This window comes from Girardinichthys multiradiatus, chromosome 21 (genome assembly GCF_021462225.1).
Source record: "Girardinichthys multiradiatus isolate DD_20200921_A chromosome 21, DD_fGirMul_XY1, whole genome shotgun sequence".
Taxonomy (NCBI): Eukaryota; Metazoa; Chordata; class Actinopteri; order Cyprinodontiformes; family Goodeidae; genus Girardinichthys; species Girardinichthys multiradiatus.
The window spans coordinates 21,809,956-21,835,617 of NC_061813.1; the positions used below are offsets into that span (position 1 = coordinate 21,809,956).

General features: G+C 40.3%; 1 protein-coding gene across 2 annotated transcripts in view; it reads right to left on the reverse strand.

Moving 5' to 3' along the window:
* The window catches only part of dok6 (docking protein 6), a 90,767-nt gene extending 67,029 nt beyond the window's left edge, over positions 1 to 23,738 (reverse strand). The window contains exon 1 of one of the 2 annotated variants that reach the window (XM_047350307.1): positions 23,385 to 23,738. In XM_047350307.1, coding sequence (XP_047206263.1) covers positions 23,385 to 23,450 — 66 coding nt within the window. In that variant the 5' untranslated portion in view covers positions 23,451 to 23,738. The remainder of the gene's footprint in view (positions 1 to 23,384) is intronic. The other variant, XM_047350306.1, reaches the window with a different exon arrangement.
* Positions 23,739 to 25,662: the final 1,924 nt, after the last annotated feature.

Below are 25,662 nucleotides of genomic sequence, written 5' to 3' on the forward strand. Positions count from 1 at the left end.
AGCGAATGGATGAATTGATCTACCAAAGGTCCTATTGTTAAATCTACACTAATGCATTCTATTTCCTCCTGGGAAAATGTATCCAAAATTTAGCAACCTATTTGGTATTTCATTGTTAACATTACAAGCTGTTAAACAGCGAGAATAACAGATTACCTTGGCTTACAGTTAAGGTTATATTGGTTGATTAGAATGGGGGGCACATTTAAAGAGAATGTATCTTTTGAGGCCAACATGAGCCAGTCAGCTAGAGTGCTTCAAGCTGAGCTGGCCAAGTACCTAACTGTCACCCCCCAGAGATGAGCAAGAAGTAAACTTTCACCTCCTTACTATTAAAAGAAGCACCATAAGAAAGCAGAAGGTAGGGAAAGAGAGCAAAGTGTCCAAACAAACAGAAACAATGAGTGTTTCTGTGCTGACAGCTAACATGCAGCGCTTGCTGTTCTACCACTTACCAGTAACTCTGGGGTCAAGGATTTGTTTTTGCCAAAAAAAGACCTAACAATTATTAGTCTTGTATAGTTGACAGCATAAGCGAGGTTTCATAATTCAACAAGGCTACTCCTGCATTTAATGCAGAGCAGGTACAATGTGTTATTTGTTAAGCAAGGCCATAATAATGTTTACCTATGCACTACTGAGAGAAAATTAAGAACACAGACACAAAGACTGGCCCTTTAACATACACAGACACAGCTGAAGCTATCTTTGGCCTTACACTGTACTGAATGTGCTTGGCAAGCAGACTGATGAAAGATAACTGTAGGAGACTAACTCATTATAGACACTGATTCAACCAGAAAAGCTAGGTGAGATTTTTCTCCAAGAATAACTTCACCCGACTCCCCTCAGAACCTCTATGCCCTCACCTGTTTTTTTTATTTTTTATTTGACAACATAGCTTAAAATAGGGTGTTTGATCCATTTTTTAAGATCAAATAAAGACTAAATTGGATTTAGGAGTGAGATAACTGACTAAAGCTCAGACAGCTCTGATGTTCGTTTACATTTGCTATTTTAGGTAATATAATTTAGGTAGAAACCGTAAATGAAATAACTTAATCTGAAAACAATTGCATACTCGTCATTAACAAACATATACATGAACTCCCCCATGCATGCAATCATATGCAAATACAGTCAAACACAATGTCCTCATACTGTACCCCCACGCATACAGACGCACACCGAAAGACAGCTTAGCTGCAAAGTAGAGCCTCGGGGGCTGGTCTGCTAATTAATGAGGGGTAGAACGCAAGGAGAGGAGGATGAAGCTGAAGTGTTAATGGACCTATGATAGATTCCTCCAGACCCGTTGTTTGGTAGGTGAATCTCCAGAGAATCTCCACATTGTAGCACTACAATAAAACTGCATAGCCACATCCCAGGCTGGAGGTAAAATATGTTGATCAGCCAGAATGCCTTTGCGCTCCAGAATTATATCATACAACTCATAGCACTGAGGGAAATGAGGTCACTGCCAGAGAAGAATATTACTGTAGATACCTATGGATGTTTTTTTTCTTCCATCCACACAAAAAAGATGCAGCTACAAAACAAATCTACTAAAACAAGATTAACTATGTTACACACTGCTGAGAGAACTACACTTGGACAGCCAACTTTCTGATAACACAGTGAAAGCAGCTGGAGAAATTCTGCATGAACAGCCAATTTGTTCATGACTGCAGGCAGGAGAGGGGAAAGCTCAATGGGGTGGGATGACAGTATTATGATGGTCTTAAATATAAATAGTCTTTTTCTAAAATATTTACTACCTTGGAAAAAATGTGGTAGTACTCTGGCATTGAACTGGGATTTGTGCTAACAGGGAGTTCTGTGGTTTCTGGGTTGAAGTGGGGGCTGCTCAACTGTAACAATGATAGAAAGAATCTCACATCATTAGATAAACTGTCAAAATAGAAGGTGATCACTTAAGTTATTTTTTCACCATGTAACACAAGTCAGACAACAACTGGTTAAAATCAACTTATTAAGAGGAGTGGGTATACATGTCAACTTGTATGTTTGACTTGTCTGGGACTAATATTATTGTTTATCCAACAAATTTATTTGATTAGCTTTGGGGTATTTTGATTGTGGCACAGGATCAGTTCGCTCCCCTTGCCAATTTGTATCCTTACTTCGTAGCCCAATGCTTTAATTTCTTATCCTTGAATTATGTATCATCATGTTCCTTTTGGATCATTATGTATTTTGATTAAATACTATGCAAATAAATAACCTTAAATAGACTAAATTTCACATCATTTATTTTAATGGTATATTAGATTTTTTTATTAAACCCTTATTTCAGTTTAGGTTAATTTTTGGCAAGCGGACTCTGAAGTTCTATGACAGATTAGGAGCCCTGATCAAACCAAAATATCTATGCGTGACCTTCTGATCATATTATTTTGAGTCACATACTAACATTTTCTTACAGTGACTATTATTACATTATAGAAAAGCCATTTTAATTGGGTATGAATTGACTCCTAGATGACAAGAAACATCAAATGGCCCTTCTTACACCCAAAATAGTCTGGTTAAAAAGACAAAATCTGCGAAAGTACAAAATAGTAAAATGTGAAATGATCATCACCAGTGAACGATTCAGTACATTTGCTTCCTTATTTGTTAGCTTGATGATTCAAATAATTCTGAATAGATTTGCTAAAAATAAAAGTTATGGCAGACTAAATTCCAAATGTCTAATTGTGAATATCCCTTTTCAGAATTGGTAATGCATTATAAAAACAAACATCCTTTTGAAATTGGTAATGTTCCCCTTTAACTATTCATACATACAACATAGGGTCAGGTTTGTGTGTGTGCTGACACACAGCAAGTGATCATTGTAAGTCAAATGGGTGACAGCATTATTTTTTTCAGTGCTGCGTTTTCTGTAACATCCCTCACTTCACACATACAAACCAACTTGTCTCTGTGATTGTCTCCACTTGCTAACTCAGAAGCATATAAGTGCTGCGTCACCTTAAACCTTTAATTTCATTTGAATGCTTCTCTTGACATCAAGGTTTAAAGACAGGAGCTGAAACAATATGTTTGATAAAGAAAAGCCATTGCGTTACTTTACATCCTCATTTTTTAAACCTCAAAAGATTCTTAAGCAGATGATCAAAACAAAATACATTTGCATTACTATGACAATATACACATTTAAAATTAGCTATTAAATGTTCACAAATAAGGCCACTAGGAGCTTTGAGGACACAACTGAGTAGTGACATATAATAACTCACAAATGTCAAGGGAAAGGAAAGCCTTAGGCTGAATATTTCCTTGAATCCCCTGAGGTACAACTACAAAGTTTGAAGAAGATTGACTGAGCTGTTGAGGTGAGAAAGCTCCGAGCAGAGTTGTGACTGCAGCCATTTAAGGTCACAGGACTGACAGTCTGCATGCTGTCTGTCTACTTCTAAATGTACATTAACTTTGACATCCTATTCTTAATCTGCAATACATAGGTATAATTTGTTGATGGACCTACTGTTGCCAACAATAGTAAATTTAACTATTCTGTTTACATCTTCCTCAAGATTTAGGAGTTTTTTCATAGTTAGATGGGAAAACCAGAATTGCAGCATCAGCTTGAATTCATCCCAAAGGTGTTCAAGAAGGTTGAGGTCAGGACTCTGTGCAGGCCAGAGACATTTCTCCACACTAAATGTTATCCACCTGCAGCCATGGAAGTGACACTGGAGTTCATTGATTTGGTGCTGTGACCCAATACTTTTGGCAATACAGTGCATTTCCAGGTACTAGGCCTTAAAGGGCATAGCTGCTAAAAGCTTGATATAGAATGGCTCCTAGATCACGATTCATCAAGAAATTGAATATTCAAGAAATCACATTTCATTTGGTGACAACATTCAAAAAAATGTCTGCCAATAACTAAGGCAGAAACAATCCAAATAGCGAAAATGGTTGCTGTCATTATGGCCCAGAATTTTATTTTTGTGTATAACTATCAATAAACCTTTAGACATTCTTAACCACCACTGACATTTACTCATGTTTTCTGTTTTCTATAATTAGCAACAACATGAATCACTGACGCGAAATATTTACGTGCGGTCTAAGAAGAGATTTATTCATGAAAGCGACCAAATAATAGAGGCACATTTTTCACCATGAATAATGACTGTTGGTCTGTTGTTCCCATATCCTGCTAGAGATGCATTTCATCAGAGCCAATAAGGCACAGTGATTTGTCTTGAGGTCTTTGTCTGATGGAAGAAACTGATGAAAACCAAAGAAAATGACCACACAATTTATAGCCCAGCATAAGTGTGAATTAATGCCCTGAAACCCTAAAACATCCATCACAAAAAGGAGAAGCTTAAAGTGCACCCACAAGGCACAAGTAATGTAATAAACAGATGATGGAGTATTAAAAATTCTTCACCTGCTTCAGGTCGAGCTTCTATTGTGTAGCTACAAAGAGAGCCAAAAATAACAATAATTTAGGAAGGGAGTGATTTGTTAATTGATTAGGTCTGTTTTCATCCCGTTTATCATGCTGTCTGGAAGTCCTATTTGCAGAAACTGTGACGCTCCCTCTATATTTTTCAGTGTTAAACTTGAACGTTCAGTTATTGAAATAGGAAAGAAGAAAATCTGCTGACAATCACTTTTCTCCACAACTTGCCATTGTTAACAGTGAGTGCACATGGAAGTGGAAAGATAATATCTTAAATGCCTGTGCCATCTCGAACAATAGAGACACTGTTTCCGATCCTGCATCTGCTTTATCCTGTGTCTGTGCGCCGACAAGGTAGAAAATACCAACACAATATTACAATGCTTACACTCCATATATAGACCATTGGTTGCCAGACTAAAATGACACCAAGTAATACGAACTTGGAGACAAAAACACATAAAATACTGTAGTTTTTAGGAACAGAAGAAAGTAGAGAGCAGAACTGAGCCCAGAAAAGTGGTAAATCTTGATCTTTGCCTATCTTTTTAATAACTGAAAGTCTTCATGGCAATGTCTTGTAAGCTGAAACCCACATTTTAGACAGGTTTAGGTCAGTTTTTAAATATACCAAGACTTTTAAAACTGTTATATTTATATGCTGTTTTCTGTCATTTTATGTGATTTTAATCAGAATCAGCTTTATTGCCAAGTTTGTACAGACAAACAAGGAATGTGACTCTGGTACACTTTGCTCTCAGTGAAGGTTTTTTATTTTTTTAAATATATACAGTATATCATAATGGAAATAGAAAATATCTTTCTAAATGTACAAATATATACAACTGACCTTACAATAGGATATAATATGAGATCAGTACAAGTATTCATGGTGCTCTTGTGAAACTGACTGTCAAGTGTTCATCAGATAAACAGCCTGGGGGAAGAAACTGAAGGTGAAAGCCAAAACAGTTTGTGTGCAGGGTGTGTGGGGTTTGCAGAGATTTTAGCTGCCCTTTTCCTGACCCTAGACCTGTATACATCCTGGATAGAGGGAAGATCAGCCCTGATTATTCCCTCTGCAGACCAGATTGTTCGTTGCAGTCTGGACCTGTCCTTTTTGTGGATGAGCCAAACCACACTGAGATGGAGGAAGAAAGGACAGACTGAATGATGGCAGTGTAGAAGATGACCAGCAGCTCCTGTGAAAGGTTGTTCTTCTTGTGTTGCCTCAGGAAGAACAGTCTCTGCTGGGCCGAACATTGTCTATGTGTGAGGGCCATCTCAGGTTTCGAGAAATGGTGGTTCCTAGGAACTGGAAGTGGTCCACTGTAGACACAGCGTTTTGAGGATGGTGAGGGGGTGAGTGGGGGTGGTGTTCCCCCGAAAGTCCACCATCATCCCCACAGTCTTTAGTGGGTTAAGTTCCAGGTGGTTCTGACCACACCAGCGTACCAGGCGGTCCCTCTCCTGTTTGTATGCAGACTCATCACTGTCCTGAATCAGACCAATGACGGTGGTGTCATCTGCAAACTGCAGGAGTTTCACAGACGGGTCGTCTGAAGTGCAGTCATTTGTGTAGTGGGAGAAGAGGAGTGGGGAGAGAACACACTCCCGGGGGTCGCCGGTAGTGATGGCTCTTGTGTGGGAGAAGATACTCGCCAGCCTCACCTGCTTCTGCCGCTCCTTCAGGAAGCTGGTGATCCACTGACAGGTCAAGACTCTGTGCAGGACAGTACAGTTCTTCCACAATTGAACACTGGTGTGCATAAATTGTACATTAAGGGGCCGTTCCCAAGCTGTTTCCACAAAGTTGGGGGCATGAGATGGCCAAAATTTCTTGGTATGCTGAAACATTATGATTCCCTTTCACTTGAATGGGCCAAGTCAAAATTCTAAAAAACTGCACCATACTATAATCCCCCTTGCACCAAACGTTTCACAATGCAGTCAGGCAAGTGTGCATCAGGATCTTCTGACCCTGCTGTGTGGTTCTATGTGGCTTACCACTTTGTGGCAGCATTGCTTTTATGTTTTTTTAATACCACTAACAGACTAACAGTTGAGTGAGTAATATTCAGTAGTGAGGAAATTTCTTGGATGGACTTATTGCACCTATTGTGTTACAGTGGCATCCTACCATGGTATAAAATTAGAATTGAGTGTCTAAGGGCAACCCAGTCTTTCACAAGTGTTTGTAGAAGCATCCTGCATGCCTAGGCGGTAGCTTTTATACAACTTGTGCCAAGGAAGAAATCAGAACACCCACCTGATTTCAATAATTGTAATGAGTAATTTAACACCTTTGGTAGTACACTTTATTTTCAGTTGAAAAAGCCCAGACAGCCATTGTCTGGGAAAAAAAGAGCAGCACCCAATGATTTTACGAAAGTAACACGGTTTTCAAACTACACCTGGTAAGCTAAAAGCAGCAAGTCTGACTGCTTTACTGGGAACCCTAGCAGATTGTCCAACTTTTTATACTTGTGTTACTCTGAAAAAAGCACAAGGACCAAAAGAGAAAAATATTCATTGAAATATTAATTGATTAATAAATATTCATCAATATCAATATTCATTCTTGATTAGGTGTGTAACTACAAGGTGGAACAGCACATCCAGGTATAAATGTAATTGGTTGCTGTTATTGCTTGCAGTCATCTGGACAGTTTTTGAATAGACCAATTCTTATCCTGTGTTCTCTCATTCTCTGCAATCTGCTTTCCAACCATGTCCCAATATAACCAACTCTGGTTAAAATCTAATCTTATGCAGTTGTTCGTTTTTTAATAACAAAGAGCTACTTGGAACACAACAAACTGTATGCATGTTCATTATTGTGAAAGGGTTCACTCATAAAAAAGTAATTTCTAAAACCTTAAATCGCTTTATAATCTGAATACAGAACAGTATGATGTGCGAGATGAACAACTTGCATTCTTAGTCTGGATCCCTGCTTATTGGTTTGCTTATTATTAATTTACATCCTCATTTTTGCGTGATCATATTTTTACTCCCCCTTCAACACCAGATATGATGTTTTCTTAATGTGTTTTCAGCTTTGACATTTAATGGTTTTTCTTGGCCAATTAGTTCTTGAAAATGCTAATATTATGACTTATTTTAAGATTTTACAGTACTATATGTGAATCTTATTTTTTTAAATGTGTGATTTTAATGATCTTCATGCAAGCTATGAGAAGTGAGACTTAAACCAAATAAGCAGATCTTGATTCTCTCTTTAGATATCTGATAGCAGCCCAGAATGTCCTGAATTTATTACATGAACAAGGATACACCGTTTGCAAAACTTATTGTAAGGATTCTGACACAAAATAATAAAGGAAAGCTATAGTGTTCAAATCTTTTAAGTACGACTAGTCACATTTGTAAAATCACTATAAATGTATATGTCAACAAACTGGAACAGCATTGAAAAGTTTATATTTTACCAATTGCATATAAAAACTGAAACTCATATTGATTTATTACATACAGTGATATATTTCAAGTGTTTATTTCTAATAGGTTTGATGTTTATGGTACCCAGCTAATGAAAACCCAACCTAAAATTCAGTTTAGCAAAAAATTTTAATATTGTATAAGATCAAAAAGAATATGATTTGATACAGAAATGTGACATGATGGCCATGTTTTGCCCTACACATATATCTGCAAGATGTTTTGATAGATGGCTGTGGTGACTTTGGACTTGACTGCGGAAACGTCACACAAAACCTGAAGCAACTTCGGTGTGGTGCCTCTCCACTCTTTCTCCATTATTGGGGACCTTGATTTTCAAATAAAATGCTAAAGCTTTCGTCTGAAACGAAGACGTTGGATCACTGATCAACAGACCTGTCCTTTTTTTTCTTTAGTATAGGTACGACACGTGAAACAAGTGGCTTAACAAAAGGAATGTGACAATTGCAGCTGATGCCGTGGAGGTTCTTCAAGCACCGACTTAAGTTGCGGTCCATGACCCTCCCTCAAACTCTTTAATAAGTTTTGGCATTCGCTTTTGGCTGTAGACCTTTTTCTCCCATGCTTTTTCCTTCCACTCAATTTTCCATTGTTGTGCTTGGATGACCACTCACTTAATAGCCAGCTTCTTTAGCAATAACCTTTTGTGGCCTAACCTTCTTGAAGAAGTTTCAATGACTGTCTTCTGGACAACAGTCTGGACAACGGTCATCCCCATGAAAGAGGTTGGTCATTAGCTGTAAGCCATTATCATCAGGAAACACTTCGGACATATCACCCTGTGTGCAATTCACCCATGAGTAAATGTTTTGAATTTTGTAACCGAGATAGATAAACCTTTTGAAGATATCACCACTCCATTTAAAGGTTGGAGTAGCTCTGTTACTTTTGATTCTGATTTATTCTTTTTTGGGAACTATTCCTCTTGTGGTGGATACAGTTGATTTTTTTTGGACGACTGTCCACTCTGGTGTCGGATGCTGTGCAGCTTGGAGGATTTTTCTTAATACTTTCTATTTTTGGACATTTGTTATGATGCTTTACAACCGGGAGCAGCTGATTAATATCTCAAAAGCTCAAATAATACTTCAACTACAACCCCAAATCCCTGATGAGTTGAAAAGGTGACACCGTGGATGCAGAGCAGGAGCTAAGAGAAGAGAGAGAAGGAGGAAGTTCAAACCATCTCTTCCGTCGATTATGATGGGCAATGTGAGATCGATGGGAAACAAGTTGGATGAACTCCAAGCCCTACGTAGGACCCAGCCAGAGTACCGGGCATGCAGTATTATGTGTTTAACTGAGACATGGCTGCAGGATCATATCCCCTACTCCAGCATCTCTCTGCCTGGCTTTTTAACCATACGAGCAGACAGAGATTTAAAGAGGAGTGGCAAATGTAAAGGAGGTGGACTGGCAGTACTTGTGAACAACAAATGGTGTAATCCAGGACATGTAACTGTGAAGTGTCATCTCTGCAGTCCAGATATTGAACTGTTGGCAGTAAGTTTTCGTCCATATTATTTACCCAGAGAGTTCACCAGTGTTATTTTGGTAACAGTTTACATTCCACCTTCCGCTGTTGCCGACACTGCATGTGATGCCATCAGCTCAGTTGTTGCTAAGCTACAGACACAAAACCCCAATGCTTTTGTGGCAATTTCTGGTGATTTTAACCATGCTTCACTCTCTGCTACACTTCCAACGTTTCAACAGTTTGTCAGCTGCTCTACCAGAGAAAACAAAACATTAGATTTGTTTTATGCAAATGTCAAGGACTCATACATCTCTACAACAAGACCTCCTCTAGGCAAATCAGATCACAATCTTGTTTTTCTCTGCTCAAAATATAAGCCCTTTGTTCAGGGGCAACCTGTAATAAAGAGGACTGTGAGAAAATGGTCACAGGAAGCTGAAGAAGCTCTGCAAGGTTGCTTTGAGGCTACAGACTGGGACGCACTGTGCCAGCCACATGGACAGGACATCAATGCCGTGACTGAGTGTGTAACCGACTATATAAATTTCTGTGGATAACATCATCCCCACCAGAACCGTGAGATGCTTCCCCAATAACAAACCTTGGATTGCCAGTGACCTAAAGGACCTGCTTAACAAAAAAAAAGAGCCTTGAGAGAGGCTGCAATTCAATCAATTTCGCGGCACGTTTGCAATGTAATGCACTGCAGATGTGCACAGCGCCTCCCACCGAACAAGATGGGTAGCTCGGTCAGCAGGGAGCTGAGGAAGGGCGGCTGCTGACATCACTCTTCTGCGCCCGCAGCTCGGAATGCTTTTTCGTTTTCGAGTTCTGGGCAGTACTTTGCGGGCAGAAAACGAAAAAGCAATGTCTGCTTTGTTTTCTTTTTGATTATGGCATAAAATGTGCAGTCGTGAAGAAGAAAATGCAAATGCAAATAGGATGATTGATTACTAATTTTATTTATGGGTCAAATAACGCAGCCGCATTCTTAAAATGAAAAAGCATTTCTGGAAATGCTTTTTCATTTTCGAATTTTACATTTCAAATTGAATTTTGGTATCTATTTGCTGGGGCATATTTTGAAAAATAAATCTCAAAAGTATTTTTATTTTTCATTTAATTAAGTGAAAGAATGAGCAGTCTTGAAGAAGAAAATTAAAATGCAAATAGGATTATTGATAACTAATTTCATTTATGAGTCAAACAATGCAGCCACATCCTTAAAATGAAAAAGCATTTCTGGAAATGCTTTTTCATTTTCAAATTTTACATTTCAAATTGAATTTTGGTATCTATTTGCTGGGGTACATTTTGAAAAATAAATCTCAAATGTCTTTTTCTTTTTCATTTTAATTAAGTGAAAGAATGAGCAGTCTTGAAGAAGAAAATTAAAATGCAAATAGGATGATTGATTACTAATTTCATTTATGAGTCAAACAATGCTGCCACATTCTTAAAATGAAAAAGCATTTCTGAAAATGCTTTTTCATTTGAAATATGGTAACGATTTGCTTCCATATTGTATAGCGTCACCTCATAATAGCAACTTGCCAACCCAAAGTCTAGGTTAACTAACGCATACGGAAAAGCCCTGTTGTTGAATAAAAAATGATCACCCTTCAATTCAACGACTAATTCATGTTTTCTAAATGTTATCTAGCAAGTTGTTCTCTTCATCTGTAGTCCCTCTCCTGCCCAACTATCATTTTTGTTTATTCCCACCATTTGTTCTGACCTTATTTGGGGCTAAGGAAGCGAACAAACAATATATCCAAAGGATGTCCAATGCTGAGTGGCACTCTTATTTCTAGCCAAACTCTGATAGATCATTCCTGTCTTGTATTAATTCTTCTAGTTTCCCTTCACGTTCAGGTATTGTCAAATCTTTGTGAAGACGTCAAATTCTAAATAAAAAGGTCATGTTAGTTAATTTGGTTTTCCTTGCTGGCCACGGTACCCAACCTCCCTACACAACCCGATGCCACGTCTGTGATACCACTTAACTCCAACATGAAAAATCCCAATTTACCTCTTGTTAATCAGAAAATTTCGCGTTTTTTTGCTGCCGAGTTTAATAAATTTACAGTTGAGCTTCCTCAAAGGTGACTGCATTCAATGCATTTCTTTCAGTAAAAATCCCAGTTTGCTGCTAAGAAAAATACATATTTATATCCAATGAGCATCTACGTGAGGAGATTTCTGTGTGCTCTTAAATTATTACACTCCTGCCTTTTTAGTCTAGTATCTAATTTACAGTGCATTTAAAGAGACAAAACCTGACTATGAATGAAGGAACTAACAGCAAAACAGCAGTGGCCTAAATTGACCGTTTTTGGTAAAGCTAGATGTAAAGCTGGGCAGAAGATCAGAAAATATTCAACAGCTGACCTTTTCCATTTACCGCAGTGATCCTAAGCCTGAGAAACATGTACCTGCTCAGAGACTGAAACACACTCAAAGGTCATGTTATTCAGCCTTTCAAGAGGCGCCCCATCCCACTGATAAGCACCCACCATTTTTTTTGCACTGATAAAAAAAGAGCTTGCACTGACCACAGCAACATCACAACTATTGCTGTTTCTGAGGAGTTTTCTAGGAGGTTTTGGGGGTTTTTTTTTTGCTCATCAGAGAGACACTTCTCCTGTTTTTGGCTCTTGTTAGCGTTCAGTCTGTCTTCGTGAAGAAAGAAAAATATTACCGTATGTTGGAACACAACAGGGTTGAAATTAATTGAAAATCCACACAGTGTTCTTTGGCAGCAGATTGTTTACTTGTTTGTTGTGTGTATGTGTGATGTGTGTGCCAGTCCTTCAGTGCTGAATCGAGCCAATGTGTGTGTGTGTGTGTGTGTGTGTGTGTGTGTGTGTGTGTGTGTACTTGTACTTGTTGCTGGTCCTCACTTTTTCAAATTCCGTTCTTAGGACAGGGGTTAGGTTTAGGACTAGGGTATGAATTGAGTTATTGTTAGGGTTAGGTATTAACTGGTTAGGGTTAGTGTTAGGGTCAGGGTTAGGCACTAAAAATCAAGGAAAATGAATGGAAGTCAATGGAAGTAACTGAAAAGTCCTCATAAAGATAGTAAAACATGGATGTGTGTGTGTGTGTGTGTGTGCCTTTGCACTGTGTCAGGGGAAATAGCCTGTTGGGGTTATAGAGGGTGCAGCATGGGGTGATGAATAGGATGCTTTTGTGCTCGCTACCGCAGCTGTCTACAAACCAGCGAAGGGGAGAAAGGTGAGAAAGAACGGTGGATAAGGTTAGGTAGATTGCCAGGTAAAATAAAAAAGCAAGAAAGATAAAGGATGAGAGAGGAGCTGAGAGCGACACTGCTACGTATGTGAGACAGGGGGGAGGAGAGAGGTGACAGAAAAGGTTTAGTGTCTAGGAAGAGGCAGGGAATAATGTGAGAATAAAAATATAGCACTTGTGCATTCTAGAACACAGCAGCCTCGTCAATCAAACAACAAAAGAGACAAATAAGCTGGCTAATATACAAAATCATTGACATTCAAGTCTGTGGACAAATAAAGCAAATGTCCCAGAACAAAGAGAGATGGAGAGAGAGAGAGAGAGAGAGAGAGAGAGAGAAAGTGTTCCAGTTTGTAATTCTGATAACTCTGCCCCGAACACAGAACTGACCCCATGACCTCAACCTTCACATATGACGGGGTTTGGAGGTGAGCCAATCACAGTGAACGATGCTGATGGGTTTTTGGCTGAAGCTGTTTGTGTCGCTACAGCCACTTTAATGCATACTGCATAAGGAGAAACCATTCAACTGTGTCACATTGTAATAAAAATAATGTATAATTCATTTTAAAATGGCACAGCATTACATTAGAAACCTGAAGTGGGAGCAGTCGAAGATCAACTGAGATCCAAAGTCCTGATTTGTGGTGTTTGAGAGACCTTTAAGGCCCTTGTCAGATCATATGTCAGACCTTAAACAAATGCTTGTATTTATATATTCAAAAAATACTTAAAATTATCCCTCTATGTAACTGGGACAGAAAAAAAACGCAGTTATAACAATTTATTAAATAAAGAGAAAATGTTTGACTTTTTGAAGGTTTGATCTAAAGTAAGAAATGAAGTTCTTATCTAGCAACTACCAACAAGCATTTGTTTTTTAATGTTTCTATATTTTTGTTTTTGCAATGGGTCAACAGAAATGTTTAATTACTGCTTTAACTATGGATTTTGGCAAGTTTTAGTGATGCATAATATTATAAATTTTGTGATGCCAACATAATCTGCAGATATTGCAATGATGAAATCATCTGAAATAAATCCACATGCTCCTTCCTCATCCCCCTTTTATCTGTGATACCAAGACTCTATGTGACCTTTAGCATCTTGGCCCTGTCAGCTGTAAGCATTGACTGCAGTGAGATGCCATCCAACAGGCTGGATAATACACTGGTTAGCATTAGGGCTGCAGCTATCGATTATTTAATAATTGATTAATCTAACAAGGGATACTCTTAGTAAATTATCACACTTCAATAAACAGGTATTTTGAACTTTAAAAAATGAAAAACATTTATGCGCACTTTAAATACATTATAAATGGCCAAAACTAAAATAAAACTCGATAATTCAATGCTCAGAACATGGCATTTTAATAATAAAGTCTTTAAACAAAAAAATCCACAATGCGTTTATGTGGCATGTTGCAAGTAGGGATGGGTCCCTTTCACATTTGAACTGATCCATTACCGATACCAGGTACCTGGGAATCGATATCAGTACTCGATACCAATTTTCAGTACTTTTATGTGTGTTTATGTGGTAAAAAATTTTAATGTGTTTAATAATAAAATCTCTATATTTTTTAATTTAACATATTTATTTCTCAATATATAAACTTTAATGAATATCTCAAAAAACATCCAGCTGTTTGTACGGTAACATGTCAGTTGTTTCAAACATTTCTTCTCCCATGTTGCTGGCTGCAGACGACGACTGGCTAATGGATGCAGGTGTGCTAACGGTGCCAAATGCAGGAGTTGCTGTTGTAGATCTGAGCCTGATGAAAATTATGCACTCCTCAGCTTTGAGAAAAATCTTGTGCTTAACCAGGTGCTTCCTCAGATTAGAAGAATCCTAGCTGCTGGCCTTGCACTTCACACCACAAATACTGCAGCGAGCGTAATCTGCATCGCAATTTGAAAAGTGGAGCCAAACTTTTGAGCGCTTTCTATCAGCCATGCTTTGTTGACGGTACCAGCGGCTACTGACGCCAATACACTCCTGTGCCTGCACTGCTGTGTTCATGTCTGGCATGGAAAAATCGCCCACTCTTCCACTCCCTCAGTGTCACAATGATGTGTTTAGTTACCGAAACATGGTACCGTTTGATTTTACGTGAATCGGTACTCGGTAGTACTTTGCCACTTTCTGGATAGAGCATATTTACAGACAAAGAAGGTTTTTTTATCTAAAATGCTAACCATATGTTTATTTTACAGTTTTGGTTCAATTGCTGCTCTCAGTGGGTTGTTCTATCATCAAAAGGCATCAGCCAGCTTCAAAAGGTTTCAGACTCTGTGTACTCCAGTTAATGATTCCCTTACTAGATAAGTTGATAATTATTTCAATAATCGAATAATCACAATTAATTGGATTAATTGTTTCACCCTAATTAGCATGGTTATCAGCACTAATTGTAAATCGCAGTTTCTCTATGTGTATTCTATAGAGCAGGGGTGTCCGAAGTTGGTCCTCAAAGGCTGGTGTCCTGCATGTTTTAGATGTTTGCCAGCTTTAACACAGCTGATTCAGTTGATTGCAGTAATTTGCCATCAGTGCAAATTGATGGCGGCGAAGGAGCCTGAGCTAGTGCGGGAGGTCGAGAGATATCGACTAGAAATAGTCGGGCTCACCTCCACGCACAGCGTGGGCTCTGGAACCCATCTCCTTGAGAGGGATTGGACTCTCTTCTACTCTGGAGTGGCCCACGGGGAGAGGCGGCAGGCTGGTGTGGGTTTGCTTGTTGCCCCCCAGCTCAGCCGTCTCATGTTGGGGTTTACCCCAGTGGATGAGAGGGTCGTATCCCTGCGCCTTCGGGTTGGGGAGAGGTCTCTGACTATCATTTCAGCCTACGGGCCAAGTGGTAGTGCGGAGTACTTCTTGGCGTCTCTGTCGGGGTTGCTGGATAGTGCCCCTCCCGGGGACTCCATTATTCTGCTGGGGGACTTCAACGCCCACGTGGGGAACGACAGTGACACCTGTAGAGGCGTGATCGGGAGGAATGGCCTCCCCGATCTGAATCCGAGTGGTGTTTTGTTATTGGACTTCTGTGCTAGTCACGGATTGTCCATAACGAACACCATGTTCAAACATAAGGGTGTCCATCAGTGCACTTGGCACCAGGACACCCTAGGCAGGAAGTCGATGATCGACTTTGTTGTCGTATCATCAGACCTTCGGCCGCATGTTTTGGACACTCGGGTAAAGAGAGGGGCTGAGCTGTCCACTGATCACCACCTGGTGGTGAGTTGGATCCGCTGGAGGAGGAGAAAGCCGTACAGACTTGGCAGGCCCAAGCGCATAGTGAGGGTCTGCTGGGAACGCCTGGCGGAGCCCTCGGCCAGGGATGTATTCAACTCCCACCTCCGGGAGAGCTTTGACCAGATCCCGGGGGATGTTGGAGACATAGAATCTGAGTGGACCATGTTCTCCGCATCTATTGTCGATACTGCTGCCCGTAGCTGCGGCCGTAAGGTCTGCGGTGCCTGTCGCAGCGGCAATCCCAGAACCCGGTGGTGGACACCGGCAGTAAGGGATGCTGTCAAGCTGAAGAAGGAGTCCTATCGGCTGTGGTTGGCTTGAGGGACTCCTGAGGCGGCTGACGGGTACCGTGAGGCCAAGCGTGCTGTGTCCCGGGCTGTGGCAGAGGCAAAAACTCGGGCCTGGGAGGAGTTCGGTGAGGCCATGGAGAAGGACTACCGGTTGGCCTCGAAGCGATTCTGGCAAACCGTCCGGCGCCTCAGGAGGGGGAAGCAGTGCTTCGCCAACACTGTTTATAGTGGGGGTGGGAGACTGCTGACCTCGACTGAGGACATTATCGGGCGGTGGAAGGACTACTTCGAGGATCTCCTCAATCCTGCCATCACGCATTCCGTGGTGGAAACAGAGGCTGGGGACTTGGGGTTGGACTCTTTCATCACCCAGGCTGAAGTCACCGAGGTGGTTAAAAAGCTCCGCGGTGGCAAGTCTTCGGGGGTGGATGAGATCCGCCCTGAGTACCTCAAGTCTCTGGATGTTGTAGGGCTGTCGGGGACAGTGCCTCTGGACTGGCAGACTGGGGTGGTGGTCCCCCTTCATAAGAAGGGGGACCGGAGGGTGTGTTCCAACTACAGGGGAATCACACTCCTCAGCCTCTCTGGTAAGGCCTACGCCAGGGTATTGGAGAGGAGAGTCTGACCGATAGTCGAACCTCGGATTCAGGAGGAGCAGTGTGGTTTTCGTCCCGGCCGTGGAACAATGGACTAGCTCTATACCCTCTACAGGGTGCTCAAGGGTTCATGGGAGTTTGCCCAACCGGTTCACAAGTGTTTTGTGGACCTCGAGAAGGCATTCGACTGTGTCCCTCATGATGCCCTGTGGGGGGTGCTCCAGGAGTATGGAATCGGGGGCCCTTTATTAGGGGCCATCTGGTCCCTGTACGAGCGGAGCAGGAGTTTGGTCCGCATTGCCGGCACTAAGTCGGACCTGTTCCCGGTGCATGTTGGACTTCGGCAGGGCTGCCCTTTGTCACCGGTCCTGTTCACAACTTTTATGGACAGGATTTCTAGGCAGATGACGTGGTCCTCTTCAGGTAGGAGGGGAGTTCCTGCCTCAAGTGGAGGAGTTTAAGTATCTCGGGGTCTTGTTCACGAGTGAGGGAAGAATGGAGCGGGAGATCGACAGACGGATCGGTGCGGCTGCCACAGTAATGGGGGCATTGTGCCGGTCCGTTGTGGTGAAGATAGAGCTGAGCCGAAAAGCAAAGCTCTCAATTTACCGGTCGGTCTACGTTCCTACCCTCACCTATGGCCATGAATTTTGAGTCATGACCGAAAGAACGAGATCCCGAATACAAGCGGCTGAAATGAGCTTCCTCCGTAGGGTGGCCGGGCACTCCCTTAGAGATAGGGTGAGAAGCTCGGCCATCCGGGAGGGGCTCGGATTCATTTTTATTACCTCACAAATAAGTAAGAACTTCCACACCTAGCAAGGTTGTGGTTAGCGCAACCTGCTAACGCTCAGATATAGTCCACTCAGGGATTTATGAGAGCCTCTCGGTTATGCTGTAAATTGCTCAATTTTGATCACGAGCTGATTTCTTAGTGAATTTGTAACAAAACTGACTTTACTTGAATGAGATGTTTTCTTGTCTTACCTTTTTTGAACAGGGACACTTTTTCACATCATACCTATTCCCCAGGGAAACAGGAAGTTATAGATTATTTATGAAAAGCTCCTCGACACTCTGATCAACAAAAAAGTGTATACTATAAAATCACGCTTAAGTTATATTTATTTTGCAGGAATTCTTAGAGGTGCCATTTTGTATTTTTCGCATGGGATTTGTATTTTTCTTCTGTTACTTTATTGTTTCTCTTTGGGGTTAAAAATAACAAAAAGGGAAAGGCAGGAGCTGAAGACAAATTTTAATAACCCCTCCCATTTAGCAAGTGTTAAACTGCTTTTTGGAGCCAACTACAGGTCCTTCTCAAAATATTAGCATATTGTGATAAAGTTCATTATTTTCCATAATGTAATGATGAAATTTTAACATTCATATATTTTAGATTCATTGCACACTAACTGAAATATTTCAGGTCTTTTATTGTCTTAATACTGATGATTTTGGCATACAGCTCATGAAAACCCAAAATTCCTATCTCACAAAATTAGCATATCATTAAAAGGGTCTCTAAACGAGCTATGAACCTAATCATCTGAATCAACGAGTTAACTCTATAAACACCTGCAAAAGATTCCTGAGGCCTTTAAAACTCCCAGACTGGTTCATCACTCAAAACCCCAATCATCGGCAAGACTGCCGACCTGACTGCTGTCCAGAAGGCCACTATTGACACACTCAAGCAAGAGGGTAAGACACAGAAAGAAATTTCTGAACGAATAGGCTGTTCCCAGAGGGCTGTATCAAGGCACCTCAGTGGGAAGTCTGTGGGAAGGAAAAAGTGTGGCAGAAAACGCTGCACAACGAGAAGAGGTGACCGGACCCTGAGGAACATTGTGGAGAAGGGCCGATTCCAGACCTTGGGGGACCTGCGGAAGCAGTGGACTGAGTCTGGAGTAGAAACATCCAGAGCCACCGTGCACAGGCGTGTGCAGGAAATGGGCTACAGGTGCCGCATTCCCCAGGTCAAGCCACTTTTGAACCAGAAACAGCGGCAGAAGCGCCTGACCTGGGCTACAGAGAAGCAGCACTGGACTGTTGCTCAGTGGTCCAAAGTACTTTTTTCGGATGAAAGCAAATTCTGCATGTCATTCGGAAATCAAGGTGCCAGAGTCTGGAGGAAGACTGGGGAGAAGGAAATGCCAAAATGCCAGAAGTCCAGTGTCAAGTACCCACAGTCAGTGATGGTCTGGGGTGCCGTGTCAGCTGCTGGTGTTGGTCCACTGTGTTTTATCAAGGGCAGGGTCAATGCAGCTAGCTATCAGGAGATTTTGGAGCACTTCATGCTTCCATCTGCTGAAAAGCTTTATGGAGATGAAGATTTCATTTTTCAGCACGACCTGGCACCTGCTCACAGTGCCAAAACCACTGGTAAATGGTTTACTGACCATGGTATCACTGTGCTCAATTGGCTTGCCAACTCTCCTGACCTGAACCCCATAGAGAATCTGTGGGATATTGTGAAGAGAACGTTGAGAGACTCAAGACCCAACACTCTGGATGAGCTAAAGGCCGGTATCGAAGCATCCTGGGCCTCCATAAGACCTCAGCAGTGCCACAGGCTGATTGCCTCCATGACACGCCGCATTGAAGCAGTCATTTCTGCCAAAGGATTCCCGACCAAGTATTGAGTGCATTACTGTACATGATTATTTGAAGGTTGACGTTTTTTGTATTAAAAACACTTCTCTTTTATTGGTCGGATGAAATATGCTAATTTTGTGAGATAGGAATTTGGGGTTTTCATGAGCTGTATGCCAAAATCATCCGTATTAAGACAATAAAAGACCTGAAATATTTCAGTTAGTGTGCAATGAATCTAAAATATATGAATGCTAAACTTTCATCATTACATTATGGAAAATAATTAACTATATCACAATATGCTAATATTTTGAGAAGGACCTGTATATGTACAAAACCAGGTTTTAGCTCTTAACTTAAAATTGATTGTGTTTTGACTTAAAAAAGGCAATATTAACTCATCAGAATAGTTAAAATATTATTTTGCAAACAGTTTAGAATAATAATGCCAACCAAACATTGCAGAAAAGGCTTTTCCTCCTGCATATTTTCATATGTAAAGGTCTATTACAGTCAAACACCCTTTCAAGCACCCCACCTGCAGAGTTTTTTGGCAAGACCTCAAATTGATCTCCATTGTTCCTGTTAACAACCACTAAAATGCATCATGAACAGAGGATCAGTAGGGTAAAAACACAGTGCTTTCTTCTTCAGCAGCTCACTTACTTTGTGGACACGCATTTTTATTATAAGAGGACTACGAAGCTGTTTAGTGTAGGCCATGGCCTCTGATTGTCAGGACATGGTGGGAGTCACAGAATTCATAAAGCTTTGATATTTACATGGCCTTTTTTGCTGCCGAATACGGCTCAGTCATAACAAGCTGACTTGCATCTCGGTGAAAGTTATCGGACAATGGAAATCTGTTGTGCTCTCAAAGCTTTTAATGGGGATTTCTTGATTTGCTTTTTTACTCTAAAGTGTAAATAAAGATTAAACATAAATTCTGCCTAGAACATTAAATGTGCCTCATATACAGCCTGCACTTTCAAAAAAAAATATGGCGAGTCTCAAGAAAAGCAGCAAAGAAGCCGGTGCATCTCGCTGTGTGTGTTGCTAAATATGAAAGTATAAATTAAACCTTCTGGTCTGAATTTCTGTATATAGCATATCAGGAGAAGGATGACTCACTTCACACCCTTGAACATCACTGAGCTGTGAAATTAACAAAAAAACTCTGCATAATTAAGAAAAATAAGATGAATTAAATGTGATGCTTGGATTCACATTGAAAATAAACTCCAAAACAAGCCGCTCTATATTTACCCTTTAAGCCCGTTGTGAATCATCTCCCTCAACATATTTTATTTCTGTAAGCCCACATTTATAACTGAAACACATATAGATTTTCATACATCCAATTTAACACCTTAATTTTAGGTCATTTTTTCCCCTACATAAAAAAAAATACTGCGTATTGACTTCAGCGCACAGATGCCTAAAACTACTCAGTTATCGTTTGGTTCTCTCTGAACCAGAATTTTAATCACGCTGGAATAACTAACTCTACCATATTAAAGATAAATTCTTTCAGCCTGCCCACACTGGGGTCTTCCGAGGCTATCGCAGCATGACTTTTCCTATGATGAAACAGCATCGAGCGGTGGAGGGGCTGAACGGAGTGGGCGATCAGGACACAAACAGTTTTTTTTTTTTCACCAACAAACAGCAGAGATGAGATGCAGAGCTGGCAGTGATATGGCATCCACACCTTGAGCACAGCCAACATGGCTCCTTGCTTGCCTTGGAAAGTCATAGGCCATCCACGGTTAAAATAGCTTATGCAAAAAAGCAAATGAACTGACTCGAGTGGATCCAAGCTGGTTCGCACGTCGACAAAGAAACTGTTTGTGTAGATGCGGGCTGGTATGAGAAAGCATTAAGGAAAAAACATTTCAGAATTATGGTATTAATTTGTATGATGTGTGTTTTCATTTAAAACAGAAAACAAATTATTATTATTCTACTTTACATATACAGATTTTAACTGGTAGAATACTGTTATAATATTATTTTGATACATAGACATAAGCAAAAATACAGAAACAAACATCAAATTTTGTAGCCGTGTTCAACTACTCATTGCACAGAATACAACATATTCTTGTTCTTCTTAATAGAGTAACACAAGTATGCCAAGCTAATATTACCTGGATAATTAGTCAGGCTACCTACTCAAGTAGCCAATTGTAGCTTCCTTCCTATAGTTAAAAAACTGGTTTATCCTAAGAAGAGTGAGGGCTGGCACTCCTTTTGTTTTTAAACTAGAGGCTGTCTTCACTTTTCTAACAAAGCGAATAAGTATTTTATGTAAGGCACTACTATATTACTCTGTGCGTCTTGCAATCTTCGAGCAACCTGCCACATATGCAGCTTCCTATTAAAGGACTTTACACCATGTTAATGGTGTGATGGAAATGCTTAGCTCCTCTGTGGGACCGTAATCATTTAAGACATTGGTATACAGTGAAAATAAAAAGTCAATACATCCCAGTTAAAACTACTAATTATTTTAGCATTACAACGATAAATTCTTTCAAAAACTTTTTACACCAAAACTGACCTATCCTGTGTTACTTAGCTGAAAAACAATCAAATCTAAGAGAGGGTATTATATGAAAAACATAAAAGCAGAGACAAGCTGGCTGCATAAGTGTGCACACCCATAAAATACAATCATGCTGAACCACCTTTTAAATCAAAGGTTTTTCAAATCTATCACATTGTGAGGACGTCTCGTCCTCAGTCCTTCTCGGGTGAGGCTACAGATTTCATGGTTCGACCAGTCCAACGCTTTCTAAAAGATACCGGCAGGATTTGGGTCAAAACTGACTTGTATTTAGAACTGTTCATAATCTAATCCCTTTTGACAATGAGTCTAGCTCCATATGAGAAAAAGTACCCCCAGAGCATGATGCTGCCACCACCATATTTCACATTGGGTATAGCATTCTTTGGTTGATCTGCAGTGTTTTTGTGGCAAACGTTAACGTTTCATCAGACTATAACACATCCTTTCATTTTTATCATTTGTAATTTCTCTTTTGCACATCGCAAAAACTTGGCATTTTTACAGGGGTGTGTAAACTTGCTAAATCCACTGTACCTCCTCCTATGCTTCGATGTGTCCTGCTGTGTAGTTGAACTCTTCAACACCAATTAAAGGTTCCCTTTTTGTTACCGATGATTACTCTAAGTTAGCCTCAGAAGCTGCAACAAAAGTGAAAATATTGTTGATGAAGCCAGGTGATGGTGTGAGCGCGAAGACATCATTAGCCCCCATCATCACACTTCATCAGAGGAGAGGAAGTGTGACCGCTCTGCAGGCATAATGAGCTGGAAGTATGAACAAAAGCAGATGGCTTTATGAGTCAGACAATGGGGCGCTTATGATTGAACGTATGTCATTCATTTCAATTTAGGCATTTGGGGCATTTTTTTCCTCCTTGCTGAGTCTCAGTGCAAGTACATTATCAAGGCGCTGATGAGCTGCTTTCACTGTGAATCAGGCAGACTTCTCAACGCTGAGAACAATTCATGGATGCAGAAAGACTGCAGTTTAACTGTGAAGAGCGATCCTTTTCCCCAGGCCTTATTTTTAAAGCTATTGTTTATTGTCTGATTTTATCCGTGCATTTAGGGTAGTTTTGTTTGGACAGATTAAGTAAAGTTTAACTTTCTCCAATACAATAAAAGTTCAAAGCAACGGAAGCTGTACACAAAGGGAATTATTTTTACAACCATATGACACCAGCTGTCAGTCATTCCCACAGGTTTCAGTGTGTTTGCTTTTGTTGACAAAGCAGCACCAAAAGAAACTTATCCGCTCCCGTTGAAGAGCCCACAACAGGACGGCTGCCATGGAGCAATTAAAGCCTGTTTTTTAAACCAGCTGCCCTTGACTGCCAACAAATGGAGCTGCTCTCCCTCCACCTCCTCCGCCGCGGTAGACAGCAAGTGCAACAGCGGCTACTCACCCCCAGTTTCTTACTCCGTATCCTCACGTACCCCTGCTTCACTATGTCGTTGAAGTTGGAAGCCATGGTGAGGGGAAGCGGGTTGCTTCCTATCCGAAAGATGCGGTGGAAATTAAATAGCGTGGTGTCTTTTTTTTTTTTTTCAGTGGCGAAAGCTTTAACTCGAAGCTAGGTCCGTCTGACATCCAACAGGAGGAGAGCAAGCGGCGCGGGCAACCTGCTCCGGTGTCAGCTAGCGCTCAGGCTGTCCGGGCTCAGCGGAGCGATCCATCCGGGAGAGTACGGAGATACCATTCGTCAGCTGATTCGCTCCTGCCGGGGAGAGGTGGGAGGCAGAGGCGCTTCCTGGACCACACCATCCCCGGAGAAGCGAGGGGGGTGGGGGGAAATCTGCCGGGTTAACATTCATGGATGCAGAAACATTACAGTTACACTGTGAAGAGCGCAAATTAGATAGATAGATAGATAGATAGATAGATAGATAGATAGATAGATAGATAGATAGATAGATAGATAGATAGATAGATAGATAGATAGATAGATAGATAGATAGATAGATAGATAGATAGATAGATAGATAGATAGATAGATAGATAGATAGATAGATAGATAGATAGATAGATAGATGCTAAGTCTGTAACTGACAACACAAATAGGCGAGATGACTGGACAAAAGACAACATTAAAAGGCAGTCACGAACAAGCAAATTCGGCATGCTACTGGAAGTATTTTAGCTCTATTTTTGAAACTATTACAGCTAACAACCAACCACAAGAAAACGAGATTGTTGGTCTCTACCCAGAACTCTAAATCCGGCAAGAAAATTTCCGCAGCAAATGTAGATAACCATCTCAGCCAGTCTGATGGTGAAATAATCTCCCAGACAAACTCGTTTCACTATCTGAATTATAAGAACGTATTTTTTGTTGTATTTTTTACTTCATTCAGCTTAAGAAGTTTACATATTTTTTCTCAGTATTTGGTAGTTTTTCCTAAAATTGTAGGCTTAGGTCAAATGTTTTATTCTTCCACAAGCTTTTTCAAATAGCTTGTTCCTCCTAACAAAATTATTATAACTGAGCTAATTTTTGCTCTACTCAAATTAGGGAAATTGACCCAAATCTCTCCAGAATGTTTCATTACATCGTCATTTTCATTGCCTTTTGGAAATAAAGTTTTCCATCACTATTGAGCTTAAAACTAAAACATTTTCTGTTTTTGCCAAGGAAGGAGTCTCTGTCTTTTTGTAGTACTACTGTTAACAAAAAGACAACAATGAAGTAACTGAAAACTTTGATCATTATTATTACCCTAAAATAAATTATACAATTTCATCCACCTTTATTGGCAACTCAGGTAAAAATTTATAAACATCTGTAAAATAAAAATATATTTTTTATTGCAGAAGTTTTATCTCACACCAATCACATGTGAAAAATGCAACCTTTAATTGAAGTAATTTATTCAATGGGGAAAAACACCAGCATGAAGAAATATTTTTTTATTACAAAACTACCAGTGCCAAACCTATTGGTACAGTAACTAGAAAATACTTGGAACTGAAACATTTTTTACCTAAATTTCACTTTTGTAAGGTGATCAGTCTCTAAGAGCTTAAAGCTGGTGATCCATGATTTACTGGTTACCTGGGGTATAAATGTGACCTAACTGGAAGGCCCATTTCTGCTACTGGTCGCTAGGTATTACTAGAACACAGTTTTATCTTGTCATCACATCCAGTGAGGAGGATGATAAAGCTGACTGGTGTTAGAGAACTGGTTTTAAAAGTGGTACCTTAGTGGGGAAAAGGTCTCTATAACAACGATTTGATACTTTGAAATGCTGACAAAATCATGTTTCTATCCTACCAACACAAATGTAACTGTGTGACGTTTGCTAAGCACAACTGGAACTTTAAATGGAATCATGTACACTAGCCAAAAGAGACCATATAGACCCTCCTGGAAACAAACACTTCAAGCTGTTTTTGAATAAAACAATGAATAGACAATGAATAAAGCTGTGGAAGAAAAAAATCATGGCATTTGTTTAGTACGGTGGATGATCTATGATGCTATAGACATATTTCCCTTCCAAAGACACTGGATACATTGCTCAAATGCATGGCATCATGGACTCTTTAAAATACCAGTTTTATTAATAATAATTTAATACAAATCCTGTGAATTTTTCCAGTAAACCGAAAATTTGTTATGTTGTTTTTATCAGGATAATGATCAATACCATGTGGCAAAATCAACACAGAAATTTTGAACC